Raw genomic sequence first — 16,933 nt, forward strand, 5'->3', positions numbered from 1 at the left:
AGGTTTCTGGCACAAAGCCCCCCTTGTGGATACCTGAACAATTCAAAAACCTTACAATTTAAATTTTTCCCATTTTCCTATTAAGACTACAGTTATGGGATCAGTTATCCGGAAACCCATTATCCAGAAACCGCACATTACAGGATGGCCAACTCCCATAGACTTAATTTTAAACAAATCAAATTTTTAAGTGATTTCCTTTTTCTCTGTAATAATTAGGGATGCACCGAATCCACTATTTTGGATTCGGCCGAACCCCCGAATTCTTTGCGAAAGATTCGGCCGAATATCGAACCGAATCCGAACCCTAATTTGCATAGGCAAATTGGGGTGGAAAAGGGAAAACATTTTTTACTTCCTTGTTTTGTGACAAAAAGTCACGCAATTTCCCTCCCAGTCCCTAATTTGCATATGCAAATTAGAATTCGGTTTTGGTTCGGCCTTGCAGAAGGATTCAGCCGAATCCGAATCCTGACGAAAAAGGCCGAATCCTGGATTCCGTGTATCACTAGTAATAATAACAGTAGCTTGTACTTGATCCAAACTAAGATATAATTAGTACTTCTTGGAGACAAAACAATCTATTGGATATAATTAATGTTTCAATTATTTTTATTAGTAGACTTAAAGGACCAGTAACATCAAAATTTTATACAAAAAAATTGGTTAGAATACAACGAAAAAAAAAAACCCATCAAGACAAATTAAAATGTCAAATAGCAAAGCCTTTATTAAGAAATAACTTACAGAATCTCCACTTCCTGTGCTCTACAGAAAAGGCGACAGGACGACCATCCATCCTGCGGCGCTCGATTTTTCCTCCCTGGCTATTCACTGACAGCGTGTCCTCTGCCCCGATCTCCTTCTCCAGCTCTTCTTCATCTTCCACTCATAAGCAGCAGTAGGAAGGCGATGTCGGCGGGGCTCCACTGGCTCAAAGACCGCTGGTAGAGGGATGCGCTCCATATGCGCAGGCTGATCACCCGTACCCGGGCTTCGAGCGCACCCCATAGCAATGCTGGATTCGGATTAAGGGCCTGAAACACCAGTACTACCAGGCCTGGGAGGGTCTCGGGAAGACTGTGCAAGCAGCACAAGATCTGTCGCTACTATGACAAGATGCAGTATCCTCTGCCTCCACACTGCTCTGGCCTTCAGCAAGGATCCAGCAGCAGGAAGCTGCAGGCCCGGCCCCTGCTCCCAGCACCCACACACAGCAGCAGTCTCTAAATGGACGGGTGATTAGCCTGCGCATACGGAGTGCATCCCTCTACCAGCGGTCTTTGAGCCAGTTGAGCCCCGCCGACATCGCCTTCCTACTGCTGCTCATGAGAGGAGGATGAATAAGAGCTGGAGAAGGAGATCGGGGCAGAGGACACGCTGCCAGTGAATAGCCAGGGAGGAGAAATCGAGCGCCGCAGGATGGATGGTCGCCCTGTCGCCTTTTCTGTAGAGGACAGGAAGTGGAGTTTCTGTAAGTTATTTCTTAATAAAGGCTTTGCTATTTTAATTTTGTCTTGATGGATTTTTTTGTTGTTGTATTCAAACAAATTTTTTGTAAAAAATGTTGTTGCTGGTCCTTTAAGGTATTGAGATCCAAATTACGGAAATATCCCTTATCCAGAAAACCCCAGGTCCCATGCCTATACTGCTTTTTTCTGGGGTTTTTTTTTAACCCCTTGTAACCATAAGGCTACAGTTCATTAATGATGGTCGTTCAGACTTTGCCGAATGATTGTGCATTGATCTGCCTTCGTCTTGATGTTGAGTCAGGCCTGCTTCAGCAGTCACGTTTTCTGTGGGTGTTCGAGTCTGCAGATGCCGTTCTCATCGTGGATCAGCAAGGTAGCGAATGGGCCATCTGTTGTGGTTTTCACACTTCAGCTACATCCCCGCACAGAAGTGTCAGAATAACTTAATTCAGTTACAGTGCCTAGTCGTTTCTTGGAAAGGTTTCTTCCCCCACCCTGATTTTTCTTTTACAGAACAACAACCACCCGCCTCGTGGGTCAGTCCTTGTTTATTAAAAGGACAACGTTGCATTACTGTATAAATACCATCATGGTCAAATACAGAGACGAACAGTCTTACTCCATTATTTTTCCTTTTAGAGCAAGAAGGGGACAATGGAAATTTTCTTAGATTATTGATTTGAAACCTTTTTAGGGTTGATCTCAATGGCTGCGATTTTTTTTTTTCTTTTCCTCCTCTCAACCTCCGCTCTATATAAAGGTGCTGTCTCCTTGGAAACCACAAACCCAAATTTCGATATCTTGCATTCTCATACACGTAAAATCAGATTGAATTCCATCTACTGTTTTATACTAAAGACTTTACAGTCTTAAACTGGCCTAGGGTTGCCACCTCACCCCTTTAAAACCGAACCCATATGGAATCCACAGCCTGCATGACTAATTAGCAATTCATTTAGATGCATGCTGCATACTGAACTGATTTATGTGCAGCCATGCGTCATGCATCTAAATGAATTGCTAATTAGTCATGCAGGCTGTGGATTCTATATGTGTTCAGTTTTAGGGCTCTTACTGACGGGCAGTTGTAGCTGTGCTCCCCTGCGCTCCGTTTTTCTGCGTTTAGCCGCAGGGGAGCGCAGGAATAGACGCATTACATTTTTTCCAATGGGGCTGTACTCACACAGGCGCGTGTAGGCGCCGAACGCAGGTTGAGACGCAACATGCTGCATTTTTCCTGCGTTCGGCGCCTACACGCGCCTGTGTGAGAACAGCCCCATTGGAAAAAACGTAATGTGTCTATTCCTGCGCTCCCCCTGCGGCTGAACGCAGAAAAACGTAACGCAGGGGAGCACAGGAAAAACCACCCATGTGTAAGAGCCCTTAAAGGGGTTTTTCACAATTGAGATTTAAGTATGATGTAGAGTGCTATTCTGAGACAGTTTGCAGTTGGTTTTTATTTTTTATTATTGAAGGTTTTTGAGTTATTTAGCTTTTTATTTAGCAGCTCTTCAGTCTACATTATAAACATATATATTTCTATTCAAGCCTCTCCTATTCATATTGCAGTCTCTTATTCAAATCAGTGCATGGGTTGCTAGGGAAATTTGGACCCTAGCAACCCATGCACTGATTTGAATAAGAGACTGCAATATGAATAGGAGAGGCTTGAATAGAAATATGAGAAATAAAAATGAGCAATAACAATACAATTGTAGCCTGACCGAGCATTTGCTTTATAGATGGGGTCAGCGACGCCCATCTGAAAGCTGGAAAGAGGAGGAGAAAACTATAAAAAAATAAATCATGAAAACCAATGGAAAACTTGCTTAGAATTGGTCATTCTATTGCATACTAAAAGTTTACTTCAAGGTGAACCACCCCGTTAAAAAGGTGGCAACCCTAAGTTGGCCATAGATGCAAAGATAAAGCCTTGTACGATTTTCAGATTGTGTGTGGAGTGTCCCAACATTTTTCGTGCCATGGCGATCAGTCATTCAGTTGATCAGACAGGTTGAAAGATTTATATCGGCTACCGATAATATCTTCGCCTCTCTGACTGTCACTACTATTTGTCAGACATTACTTATGTATGATTGCTGCCTGTGATTTTAATGGCCAGAACAGCATCTGATTTGTTCTTTTTACTACTTTATTTAATCTTTATTGTTAGTGGTAGGTCGGGTCTGCACGTCTATGGCCAGCTTTGCAGTTGGGTCACCGGAGGCTTCTTTTATTGAGTTATACAATTTTGCTTAGCAGACTATGCCCCCCCCCTTTTTCCTTAGGAGAAAATAATTTCTTTAATTTCTAGTAGCAGCGCCGGGTTAACGATTTGCAACAACACATTGATTTCTGCTGATTGTCAGTGGAGCTGGTCGTTAGCTGCTAATTGTATACAGTGTGATCAAGCTGACACTGCACAGGGTGGGGGAGGGAATTATTTAGCTACTTGGTACTTAAAGGGGTTGTTCACCTTTGAGTTAACTTTCAGTAGTATGTAGAGAGGGATATTCTGAGACAATTTGCAATTGGTTTTCATTTTTTATCATTTGTGGTTTTTGTGTTATTTAGCTTTTTTATTCAACAGCTCTCCAGTATCCAATTTCAGCAATCTGGTTGCTAGGGTCCAAACGACCCTAGCAACCATGCATTGATTGTAATAAAAGACTGGAATATGAACAGGTGAGGCCTGAATGGAAAGATAAGTAATAAAAAGTAACAATAACAATACATTTGTAGCCTTATAGAGCGTTTGATTTTAGATGGGGTCAGTGACTCCCATTTAAAAGCTTGAAAGAGTCAGAAGAAGAAGACAGATAATTAAAAAAAGAAAATCTAGAAAATTAAGACCTATTGAAAGGTTGCTCTGAATTAGCCATTCTATAAAATACTAAAAGTTAAGTTCAAGGAGAACCACCCCATTAAAGGAGCAGTTCAACCCTTATCATTTTCAAATGCTTCTTGTTTTCTATGTATTACCTTTTTTCTTAAATCTAGGTTTTAAAAATGGTTTAATTTTCCTCCCTCTTAACCAAAGTCTGTAGACTAAGGCTATCATCCTAAAGGGGAACTATCGCGAAAATGAAAATTTAATATAAGCTTCAGCATACTGAAATAACCTTTTATAAATATAATCAATTAAAAAGGCTGTACTGTTTCTGAAATAATCAAGTTTATCTTCACTATCCCTCTCTCAGCATCTGTGTCTCTTCATTCTGTCTTCAGGCAGCAGTTGGGTGTCACATATTCATTGACAGTTAGATCCAATATATCTTATAGCATACCTCCCAACTGTCCCGTATGGGCGGGACAGTCCCGCTTTTGATAGCTCAACCCGCTGTCCCGCTATTGTAGTTAAAATTCCCGACTTCCTGAGAAAAAAAAACTTTCTAAGCACGGCGTCATTGGAGGGGGCGGAACCTACAGAGTGGTGCTTCTGTGTCTGAGAGAGAGGGGTGTGCCTTGATGGGCTCTTTTAGTGCTGGGGGCTCCGCTAAAGGAGCGGAAACATGGTGCCATCACTCACTTCCACGCTGTTGCCAACAGGAGGAGGGCTGGATCCACGTGCTTTTCATCACAGCGGTTGCCTGCTCTTCTTGATTTTGTGCTGGAATGTGTGCGTCTGTGAGTAACTGCCTCCTGCTTGGGGGGGTGCATTTAGGGAGGGGGATGCCATACAGCCTGCCAGGCAAGGGAGACTAGAGCCCTACTCTGTCAGTTACAGTGTCAGTGTATGTGTTACTGTTTGTGTTAGTGTGTTACTATACTGTGTGTGTGTTACTATGTGTGTGTTACTATGTGTGTGTGTGTTACTGTGTGTGTGTGTTACTATACTGTGTGTGTTTGTGTGTGTTAGTGTGTGTGTGTGTTAGTGTGTGTGTGTTACTGTGTGTGTGTGTTAGTGTGTGTAACATACCATACAATTTGTAAAATGAACATGGTAATTAGGGGGTGTGGGCACAAAAATGGGCGCGGCACAACTTTTGTCCCTCTTTTGATTTGCAAAATGTTGGGAGGTATGTTATAGGGGGGGGGGCTCCTTTTGCCTAAAAGATCTATTAGAGCTCACTCTATTAAAATTAGGGACGCACGGAATCCACTATTTTGGATTCGGCCAAACCCCCGAATCCTTCGGGAAAAATTAGACTGAATACCAATCCGAATCCTAATTTGCATATGCAAATGAAAATTAGGGGTAGGAAAGGGAAAACATGTTTTACTTCCTTGTTTTGTGACAAAAAGTCACTGGATTTCCCTTCCCACCCCTAATTTGGTTCGGCCGGGCAGAAGAATTCAGCCAAATCCTGCTGAAAAAGGCCGAATCCTGGATTCAGTGCATCCCTAATTAAAATCACTAGACATGCAGGATTTGTGCAAAAGGCAGTTATTTTATTAGATTTTGTTTGTACTGGAATCAGTTATTTGAGTGAGCTCTAATTCATCTTCTAGGAAAGGAACCCCCCCCACCCTATAGTATATAGGACGCGTGGCCTGTATATTGTGGGTGATTATTCAAAAAGGGTAGGGGGTGTTTTCTTGTCCTTTAACTGTATTAGCCTTCACTATATCATATTATAAAGTTGATGCAAATGCGCATTTTTCTAATCCTTCTCTCTTTACTTGGTTTGCAGGCTCGCAATTAAAATCCATCCCTATGCTGATACCTAGCAACAGTGAGCATTGGCCCTGGAAAACCTGTGGGTTTTAAAGACCCCATTGCCTGAGTGGATTAACTCGGCATCCAGTTACTGCAGACTCTCCTAGTCCATCCTCAGCATGGCTAGCAAAAGAAAATCAACCACACCGTGCATGGTGCGAGCTTCTGAAATTATCGACCAGGAGGACAACGATCTCGATATTGTTGGAGAAAACGCTGGGCCAGACACAAAGGATGACTGGTCAGCTGACCAAGAAAAACCTGTGAAGGACAAAGAAATAGAAAATGATAAACCTCCGGCTGAAAATCAGTCCAAAAAACTTCAAGGAGGTTATGAGTGTAAATACTGCCCCTATGTCACCCAAAATCTGAACGAATTTACCGAACACGTTGATATGCAGCACCCCAACGTAATTCTCAACCCGCTTTACGTCTGCGCCGAATGTAACTTCACAACCAAAAAATACGACTCCCTGTCCGATCACAACTCGAAGTTTCATCCCGGTGAAAATAACTTCAAATTAAAGCTGATGAAACGCAATAATCAAACCATCCTAGAGCAGTCGATTGAGGGAAGCGTCGACATCAGCAGCGCCCACGACAGCTTTGATGACGACAACGCGTCTGGGATATCCATGAGCAAAATGCCAATCATGAAGTTCGGAAAACCAAGGATGGAGAGTAAGAAAGCATCACGGAAGGAAGAAGCGTTTCATGATAACTTTTATGACGGGAGCAACGTTACAGAAACAAATGGTATTTCCCATGACCTGCGTGGGGATATTTTAACTCACGTTTCCCCTTTTGTTCAGCTTCCGCCCAATATTAACCTTCTTCCAAAGGTCCCAGTGCCTCTAAACAGCAGCAAATACAATTCTGCCCTTGACACAAATGCAACCCTAATCAACTCGTTCAATAAATTTCCTTACCCAACCCAAGCAGAGTTGTCTTGTTTGACGGCTGTGTCCAAAAACCCAGAGGAACAGATTCGAATATGGTTTGCTACTCAGCGGTTAAAACATGGCATAAGCTGGTCTCCAGAAGAAGTGGAAGAGGCAAGGACAAAAATGTTCAATGGCACGATACAGTCTGTCCCACAAACAATTACTGTTTTACCAGCCTCCATAACCGGTTCAACGAAAGTTTCTCAGCCTGTTATCCAGACGGCTTTGCCATGTCAGATAATTGGTCAAACTGGGCTAGTCTTTACTCAGGTGGCTAATTCACACGCTGTGACAGTCCCTCAGTTTTCAGCTAATACTGGTGCTATTTCTAATCAAACCCCGAAACGCCAGACACAACCGCAGATACAAGACACGCCAGAACCCAAACGGCAAATAATTACACACACGCCACCAGCAATTCAACCCAAGTTGACCGTCACACCACCAAACGAACGTAAAAAGACAAAGGAGCAGATTGGGTTGCTGAAAGCCAGTTTTGTCCGAAGTCAGTTTCCCGACGACACTGAAATCTATAGGCTCATTGACCTTACTGGGCTGTCCAGAAGTGAGATTAAAAAGTGGTTCAGTGATCATAGATACAGGAGCCAGAGAGGCATTGTTCATATCACTAGTGAATCCATAGCTAGAGACAGGGTAACATCTAGGTCTACACGGGGTTACCACCCATACAGAGAGATTGCTTCTCAGAAGGTCACGGAGACGACGGAAGAGCAGCTTGCTTGTCTTGAAAGCGGTTTCCTTAAAAGTTCGTATCCGACTCAAACTGAAATGGATCATTTAAAAGCGGAGACTAAAATGACTAGAAAAGAAATAGACTTGTGGTTTTCAGAAAGGAGAAAAATCAGGGATTCCATGGAGCAAGCAGTGTTGGATTCTATGGGCTCAGACCAAAATGATATCATACCGGTGAATGGGGCTTCTCCTGAAAGGGGAAATTTATCTGGTTCTTGGCCGCAAACCACAGCACCATGCAAGTCTAAGCAGGAGCAACTCCATTTATTAAAAAGTACGTTTGCAAGAACCCAGTGGCCGTCCCCGCCAGAATACGACCAATTGGCATTACAGACTGGTCTTGTTCGGACTGAAATAGTCAAGTGGTTTAAGGACAATAGGTGTGTTCTTAAAACGGGGAGCCTAAGGTGGATGGAACAATACAGGAAACATTACGAGCGCTCTCTGGACGAGAGAAGAAAATACATCAAGATGATTTCAGCCACTAAGGTAGGAAAAGACATTCTCACAAGGTATTTCCAAGAGTACAACCAGTTACACGAAGAGGACATTGAGCTCTTGAGTTCAAGGTCGCAGATAAGTCCTGACGACCTAAGAGTGTACTTTGTGGAATGGCAGCAACAAGCCGCACTGGATCAAATGGAGAACAGTAGCCAAGATGATGACGCCATGACAGAAAATGAATTCACAGGCAAAGACTGGGCCAGTGGACCTCTGGCAGATGAGGAGGCTATTTCTGATGGTGCAGACAGCTGGGGACAAGCAGCAACTGACACTCCAGAAGATACGCCTAATTAAGATTGATGGTTAGTCAAGCCAATGTTCTTGCACATTATATTATATAGAGTTGTGACTATGATTGGGCTCAGAGCCAATAATATCGTAAATTCTATTCTCTAACAAGCAGTGTCAGTTACCCCCTAGAAACGATCTCCTAATGGGAAAAAATGACATATTTTGGAGGTTCTTATTTAAAGCTACCACCAGAGCTTTTCAGACCATGTGTGGAATGAACTCCTAAAGCTACTCAGAAGACAAGAGGTTCAAGAGGGTTTGGCAGTGTTTGTTGGAACTCTCCCTGAATAAATGTTTCAAACCAAACGAGTGTGTAGGAAAGAGCAGAATTGGAATGGCTTTCATGATCTACTTTATTTACCATGGTGGGCCAGCCATGATGGCAACATATTCTTGTTTCTTCTCATTCTAAAATAATGGCTTCTCATTTGTTAATGTCTACAGACTCTGGTTGCCTAAACTAGCAAAAGATTTTATTTTCTTATCCTTGAAACGTTGACTTTGTAGTCAAGACACCTGGGGGCAGATTTATCAAGGGCCGAATTTCTAAGTGCAAATAGGTATTAGGAGGTCCCCCATAGGCTAAACAGCAATTCAGCAGGTTTAAGATGGCGAAGTGTCGAAGTCGAAGTTTTTTAAAGAGGCAATACTTTGATTTTCGAAGTCAAAATTTTTTCACTTCGAAGTCGAATTTGGCCTATTCGATGGTCGAAGTATCCAAAAATTATTTCGAATTAATTTGAAGTTTTTGAAATTGGAAAATTCACTTTGACCCTTAGTAAATCTGCCCCTTAATGTCACATGGCACAACTGGAAAACTGTCAATAGAATGGAGACTTGCGAATGTTGAGATGTTTTCAAGTTGTCATTGTGTTAAATGGCAGCTTAGAAATGGACAGATAGTTGACTGGGAAACCTTTTTATATTATATTATTATTAGTAGGGCTCCCCTAATGCCTTACCTGACCTATAGGATGGAAGTGGAGTGGGGAAAGTTAATAATAGGGTTATTGTTGACCCCCAAACACACACTTTTTGCTACCTGCAACCCTGTGCAAGTTGAAAAATATATCTATTTTCCCACTATATTAATCCCTGCACTTTTCTTTATTCTGTGCCTTTTTTAAAAAAACACACAGTATGAACAGTCCCTTGGAACGTGATTTGATTTGTTGATCTGTGTCTGGCAAAATACACTTAAAAACCCTGTATACAGACATTTTGTTTCAGCCCTAAAATTAAAAATGAATCAAAGAACCAACCACACTGAGCATGTGCACAGTCTTAGTCTTGCAAAGATGTTTAACAAAGTTACAAGATGGTGACCCCCTGTAGCCAACTTTGAAAGATTAAATCATTTGTTTGATTAGACTTGTGGTGCAGTAAGTTCATGTTTATATTTAGTATACAAAATACAGCATTTTTAGCCTTATTCTATTTTAGACTTTACATGCCCTTTAAAGGATAAGTAAACCTTAAAAATAAGTGAATGTAAAATTGATAAGGGGGCTATTCTAAGCACTTTTGCAATGTACATTCATTTATTTTTTTATTCCAAGATTTTAAAGGTTACATGTACTGTTAACATCAATGAATTTTGTTACAACAGTGCCACCTTCTGGTAATTTTCTGAGAAAGTTTTCTATGTTTTTCCTAAGCAGAAGAACATTAGAGCAGCCTCTTTCTTTCTCCTGACAACTTCCTTGACTACTTGGTGGTCAGACTGGTCAGAAAATGACCAGCAGGTGGAGCTGCTGTAACAAAATTCATTGATGTTAACAGTACATGAATCCTTTAAAGGGATACTGTCATGGGAAAACATGTTTTTTTCAAAACGCATCAGTTAATAGTGCTACTCCAGCAGAATTCTGCACTGAAATCCATTTTTCAAAAGCGCAAATAGATTTTTTATATTTAATTTTAAAATCTGAAATGGGGCTAGACATATTGTCAGTTTCCCAGCTGCCCCCAGTCATGTGACTTGTGCTCTGATAAACTTCAGTCACTCTTTACTGCTGTACTGCAAGTTGGAGTGATCTCACCCTCCCCCCCAGCAGCCTAACAACAGAACAATGGGAAGGTAACGAGATAGCACCTCCCTAAAGTTGGCCTCAGACGCAAAGAGCCGATCGTACGAATCAACGTATGATCAGACTTCCCCATCTCCTGACCTGCCAATAACCATTCCGATCAAATAAAGTACAAAAGAACAGATCAGCTGATGTTCTGCCCCTGACAGCAATCGTATGGAAGTTATGTCCGACCAAAGCTGGTGTCAGTCTCCCTCTGAAAATCCTACGATCGGCAATACACGCATAGATATTATCGGCAGCCGACAGAAATCTTTTAACCTGTCCGATCGACCAAACGACCGATCTCCGCAGGATGAAAAATGTCAGGACTCCCCATACACAGTCCGAAAATCGTATGAATCCTTGATTCGTACGATCAGATCTTTGTGTATATGGCCAGCTTAACACAAGATAACAGCTGCCTGGTAGAGATCTAAGAACAACACTCAGTAGTAAAATCCAAGTCCCACTGAGACTGATTCAGTTACATTAAGTAGTAGAGACAACAGCCTGCAAGAAAGTAGTTCCATCCTAAAGTGCAGGCACAAGTCACAAGACTGGGGCAACTGGGAAACTGACAATATGTCTAGCCTCAATATTGAATATAAAAAAAATCTGCTCTTTTGAGAATTGGATTTCAGTGCAGAAGTCTGCTAGAGTAGCACTATTAACTGATGTGTTTTAAAAAAAAAAAACCCATTTTTTCCCATGACAGTATCCCTTTAACATCTTGGAATTAAAAATAAATAATAAATGCACATTGCAAAAGTGCATAGAATTGCACCCTCATCAATTTTACATTCATTTATTTTTAAGGTTTACTTATCCTTTAATGAATAACAAATCCTAACATGTTTTGGATTTAATTTATTGAAAAGAGGCCCACACCATGAAAAGAAAGTTTGATCATGGGCCTTATCTGACTGCAAAACTTTACTCTACATCTCAACTGGTCACTCATCCAGGGACAGTCGTTCCAAATACAAGGCCAATTTACCGTTGGAGCAGCTTAGAAAAGAAGTTTGTGCTACAATGGCCAAGTTAAAGGAACAGTAACCTCAAAAAATAAGTGTTTTAAAGTAATACAAATATAATGCTGTGTTGCCCTGCACTGGTAAAACTGCTGTGTTTGCTTCAGAAACACTACTATAGTTTATATAAACAAGCTGCTGTGTAGCAATGGGGGCAGCCATTCAAGCACAGGATACACAGTAGATAACAGATAAGTACTACTATAGTTTATATAAACAAGCTGCTGTGTAGCCATGGGGGGCAGCCATTCAAGCACAGGATACACAGTAGATAACAGATAAGTACTACTATAGTTTATATAAACAAGCTGCTGTGTAGCCATGGGGGCAGCCATTCAAGCACAGGATACACAGTAGATAACAGATAAGTACTACTATAGTTTATATAAATAAGCTGCTGTGTAGCCATGGGGACAGCCATTCAAGCACAGGATACACAGTAGATAACAGATAAGTACTACTATAGTTTATATAAATAAGCTGCTGTGTAGCAATGGGGGCAGCCATTCAAAGGAGAAAAGGCTCAGGTTACACAGCAGATAAGCTCTGTAGAACATAATGGTGTTATCTGTTAAAATGAGATAATTTGTCAAGGGATCTGAATAATTTTGTATAGTTAGAATAAATTCAGTAAATACTGTAATACAGATATGGGACCTGTTATCCAGAATGCTCAGGATCTGGGGTTTTCTGGATAAATGATCTTTCCTTAATTTGGATCTTAAAGGACCAGTAACATCAAAATCGCAAAGTATTTATTAAGAAATAACTTAGCGAAACTCCGCTTGCGCTCCTCTTTAGAAAAGGCGACAGGGCAACAATCCATTGCGGGTCGCTCGATTCTGCCCTCTGGCTATTTCCTATAAGGAAGGCAGGGAGGAGAAATCAAGTGCCGCACGATGGAGTTTCAGTACGTTGGTTCTTAATAAAGACTTTGTGATTTTAAAGTTAAATATGTCTTGGTGTTTTTTTTCCGTTATATACAAACAAATTCAATTTTTTTTTTGATGTTACTGGTCCTTTAAGTCTACTAGAAAATCATATAAACATTAAATAAACCCAATAGGCTGGTTTTGCTTCCAATAAGGATTAATTACATCTTAGTTGGGATCAAGTACAAGGTACAGGTATGGGACCTGTTATCCTAAATGCTCGGGATGTGGTGTTTTCTGGATAACAGATCTTTATGTTATTTGGATTTTCATGCTTCAAGTCTACTATAAAATCATGTAAACATTAAATAAACCCAATAGTCTGGTTTTGCTTCCAATAAAGATGAATGATATTTTCGTTTGGATCAAGTACAGGCTGCTGAGAAATAGGAAATTATTTTTAAAAATTTGGATTATTTGGATAAAATAGAGTCTATGGGAGACAAGCTTTCTGGATAATGGGTTGCGGGTTTCTGAATAACTGATCCATACCTGTATGCCAAATCTTACACACAAATTAAAATATTTTTAGGAAGCGTCTAGAAAATATTAGAAGGCAAAATTCAAATGTTTGTTTTCTCTCTTTCAGTTTAGCGGGTCCGATCCAGTGTCCGGACGGTCTTAGTCTTTGAAGAGAATATAGAAATCTATTTTCCTACAAGAACTGATAATGAAATCAAGAATATTGGTGAAATCCTGGCACAGAACTCCTGGACTACAATTAAGTTCTTTTTGCCAAAGAACTAGAAGACCATTGTACATTTTTTTTGTGCTTAAATTGGAATCATTTTGAAACCATTGAAAAAAAAAAACAAGTTGGGTGCCCCTTTTTATTTGACAGAAAATACATTTGCTTTTTTTTTTTTTTTTAAATTCCCGGAATTGTTTAGAAATAGTAACCACTAACTTGTATTATCGCCCTCTGCCTGTATATACAGTATATATATTTTTACTCCTTTGTGGTACATCCATGCAATTGTGGGACCACTGCCTCGGAATGGTTGGTGTAAATCCAAGAATTTAACTTTCATACAAGAGAAAAACTCCAGTTGTGACTGCAGTTTAGTAGAGCAAGAGACCCCGCCCCCTTTTTCGGCAAGCGCCTCTGCTGTGTTCAGAGGATTATTGATTTTATTCTGCTTGGCTGCAAATTTGACGGACCTCAACAAAAAGGGCTTCCTGGTGGCTTGAGAAATTTTGGAACATTTTCATATAATTAAGTGAAATAATGAGGAAGGTTGCTTAGGAAATGTGCATTTTAATTAGTGGGGGTGGATACTTTTCCAAATGAATGTTTTAGAGTCAGGGCGCACGCTCAGATTCAGGGAGATTAGTCGCCAGGTTTAGTCGGGGCAACTAATCTCTGCAAACTGCCTCCCATCGGCTAAAATAGAAATTGCCGGCGGGATAGCACTCGGAGCGCTTAGATTAGAAGTCGCCCGAAGTAAACGGAGCCCTCCCGAGTGCCATTCTAGCCGACGGGAGGCAGTTTGCGGAGATTAGTCGCCTCGACGAAGAGGAGATTTGTCGCCGGGCGATAATCTCCCTGAAAGGAACAGTTCAGTGTAAAAATAAAAACTGGGTAAATAGATAGGCTGTGCAAAATAAATAATGTTTCTAATATAGTTAGTTAGCCAAAAATGTAATGTATAAAGGCTGGAGTGACTGGATGTGTAACATAATAGCCAGAACACTACTTCCTGCTTTTCAGCTCTCTTGCTTTCCACTGATTGGTTACCAGGCAGTAATCAATCAGTGACTTGACCACATAACTGTTGCTTTTGAATCTGAGCTGAATGCTGAGGATCAATTACAAACTCACTGAACAGAAATGTCCCATGTGGCCCCCCTTCAAGTCACTGACTAACTCAGAGTTAGAGAGCTGAAAAGCAGGAAGTAGTGTTCTGGCTATTATGTTACACATCCAGTCACTCCAGCCTTTATACATTACATTATGGGCTAACTAACTATATTAGAAACATTTTTTATTTTGCACAGCCTATCTATTTACCCAGTTTTTATTTTCACACTGAACTGTTCCTTTAAAGGACTTTTCTCTGGAAGAGATGAGCACAACAAATGATTGCCCTGCCCCCTCCCCTCCATTTTTAGGTCTAGTCACTGATCCAGTGAGTGCAATTTTTTTTTTTCTTTAACCCCCGCCCCCCGGCGCTCTCTAAAAAAATGACTTGTATATGTTGAAATAAGAATAGATGTGTCTGGGAAGGGGGAGGGAATATCCTTATTTCGGTATACTGCACAAATACGCTAAGAGGTTTGAATAAAAGTTTTTAAAAAAAAGTCTTAATTTCATTCGAACATCAGTGAAGTAGCGGCAAGACTGAGCGAACGCAAGTTTAAAGGAACAGTAATACTAAACAATGAAAGTTTATTAAAAGAATGACAATATAATGTACTGTTGACCTGCACTGGTACAACTGGTGTGTCACTCCTATAGTTTATATAAACAAGCTGCCGTGTAGCCATGGGGGCAGCCATTCAAGTACAGGATACACAGTAGATAACAGATAAGTACTACTATAGTTTATATAAACAAGCTGCTGTGTAGCCATGGGGGCAGCCATTCAAGCACAGGATACACAGTAGATAACAGATAAGTACTACTATAGTTTATATAAACAAGCTGCTGTGTAGCCATGGGGGCAGCCATTCAAGCACAGGATACACAGTAGATAACAGATAAGTACTACTATAGTTTATATAAACAAGCTGCTGTGTAGCCATGGGGGCAGCCATTCAAGCACAGGATACACAGTAGATAACAGATAAGTACTACTATAGTTTATATAAACAAGCTGATGTGTAGCCATGGGGGCAGCCATTCAAGCACAGGATACACAGTAGATAGCAGATAAGTTGTATACTACAGAGCTGTGTATCCTGTGCCCTTTCTCATTTTTCAGCTTTGAATGGCTGCCCCCATGCCTACACAGCAGTTTGTTTATATAAACTACAATAGTGTTTCTGAAGCTAATATAACAGTTTTTACCTGTGGGGGGCAATGGTACATTATATAGTCACTCCTTTAAAGAACATATTTTATTTTCTGATTCAAGTTTTCATTAGCAGTTTTAGGTCAGTGATCTATTTAGCCACTTTGGGTGAAATGAAAGCGTTTTGGGGTCTGTCCATACAAACACTGTGTTCTTAGTGGTGCCCTTATTCAGGTCTGTCGAGATCTCAAGGACATTAGAAAGGGTAGAATAACAAAAATGTGTGCCGAAGAGAGATTCTCCAATATTAAGGAATGCTGCAATGTCTGGTCTTTTCATTGGAAGCCAATCAGGTTTGTAAACAAACAGAATGCGTAAACCAAACACACCCTCAAATAACCTGCCTTTATGCTTCCTCCTCCACCAGGTGCTTTGGAATAGTACAAACGCATTGGACGGGGGGGTAAATTTATGGAAGATGTTTTGTTGCATTTGGTTGTACCTATTAATTATGTAAATATCTGGATACAACCAGGCTGTCATATAATTGGACCAATGTTTGGTCACCAAAAAGTAGTCCTTGACGTCCTCCTGCATCAAGAAGGTCCCTCCGAAGTTTTGTTGCATTCTGTGCTCTGATGAATGTTTTATGGTACAGGTATGGGATTCGTTATCCAGAAAGCTCCAAATTACAGAAAGGCTGTAACTCCATTTGCAATGTTGCTCATATCATGAATGTGTGTCCCGAGTGCCCTCTGCTGTTCAACGAGTGATATCACAAATAAAGAAAAGCATTAATTATGCTGTAGGGTAAATATGTCCCTTATAAAAACAAATATTAAAGGGCTTGTTCTCCTTGAGTTACCTTTTAGTATGATGTAGAGAGGGATATTCTGAGACAATTTGCAATTGGTTTTCTTTTTTTATTATTTGTGTTTTTTGAGTTATTTAGATTTCTATTCAGCAGCTCTTCAGTTTGCAATTCCAGCAATCTGGTTGCTAGGGTCCAAATTCCCCTACCAACCATGCATTGATTTGAATAATAGACTGGAATATGAATAGGAGAGGCCTGAATAGAAAGATGAGTCAAAAAGTAACAATAACAATACATTTGTAGCCTTACAGAGTATTTGTTTTTTAGATGGGGGTCAGTGACCCCCATTTGAAAAGTAGAAAGAGTCAGAAGGCAAATAATTTAATACTTTAAAAACTATAAAAAATAATTAATGCCAACTGAAAAGTTGCTTCAAATTAACCATTCTATAACATACTAAAAGTTAAAGCTGAACCACCCTTTAAAGGAGAACTAAAACCCAAATT

At 40.5% G+C, this 16,933-nt stretch overlaps 1 protein-coding gene across 5 annotated transcripts in view; it reads left to right on the top strand.

Moving 5' to 3' along the window:
• The window catches only part of LOC108719403 (zinc fingers and homeoboxes protein 2-like), a 57,231-nt gene extending 43,308 nt beyond the window's left edge, over positions 1-13,923 (top strand). For 4 of the 5 annotated variants that reach the window (XM_018268247.2, XM_041566626.1, XM_018268250.2 and 1 more), the window contains 2 exons: positions 6,107-8,635; positions 13,249-13,923. In XM_018268247.2, the coding sequence (XP_018123736.1) occupies positions 6,252-8,627 (2,376 nt within the window). In that variant the 5' untranslated portion in view covers positions 6,107-6,251 and the 3' untranslated portion in view covers positions 8,628-8,635; positions 13,249-13,923. Of the gene's footprint in view, positions 1-5,077; positions 5,100-6,106; positions 8,636-13,248 lie in introns of those variants that run through there. The other variant, XM_041566627.1, reaches the window with a different exon arrangement.
• The last annotated feature ends 3,010 nt before the right edge of the window (positions 13,924-16,933 follow it).

The sequence above is a fragment of the Xenopus laevis genome, chromosome 6L, assembly GCF_017654675.1.
Source record: "Xenopus laevis strain J_2021 chromosome 6L, Xenopus_laevis_v10.1, whole genome shotgun sequence".
Classification (NCBI taxonomy): Eukaryota; Metazoa; Chordata; class Amphibia; order Anura; family Pipidae; genus Xenopus; species Xenopus laevis.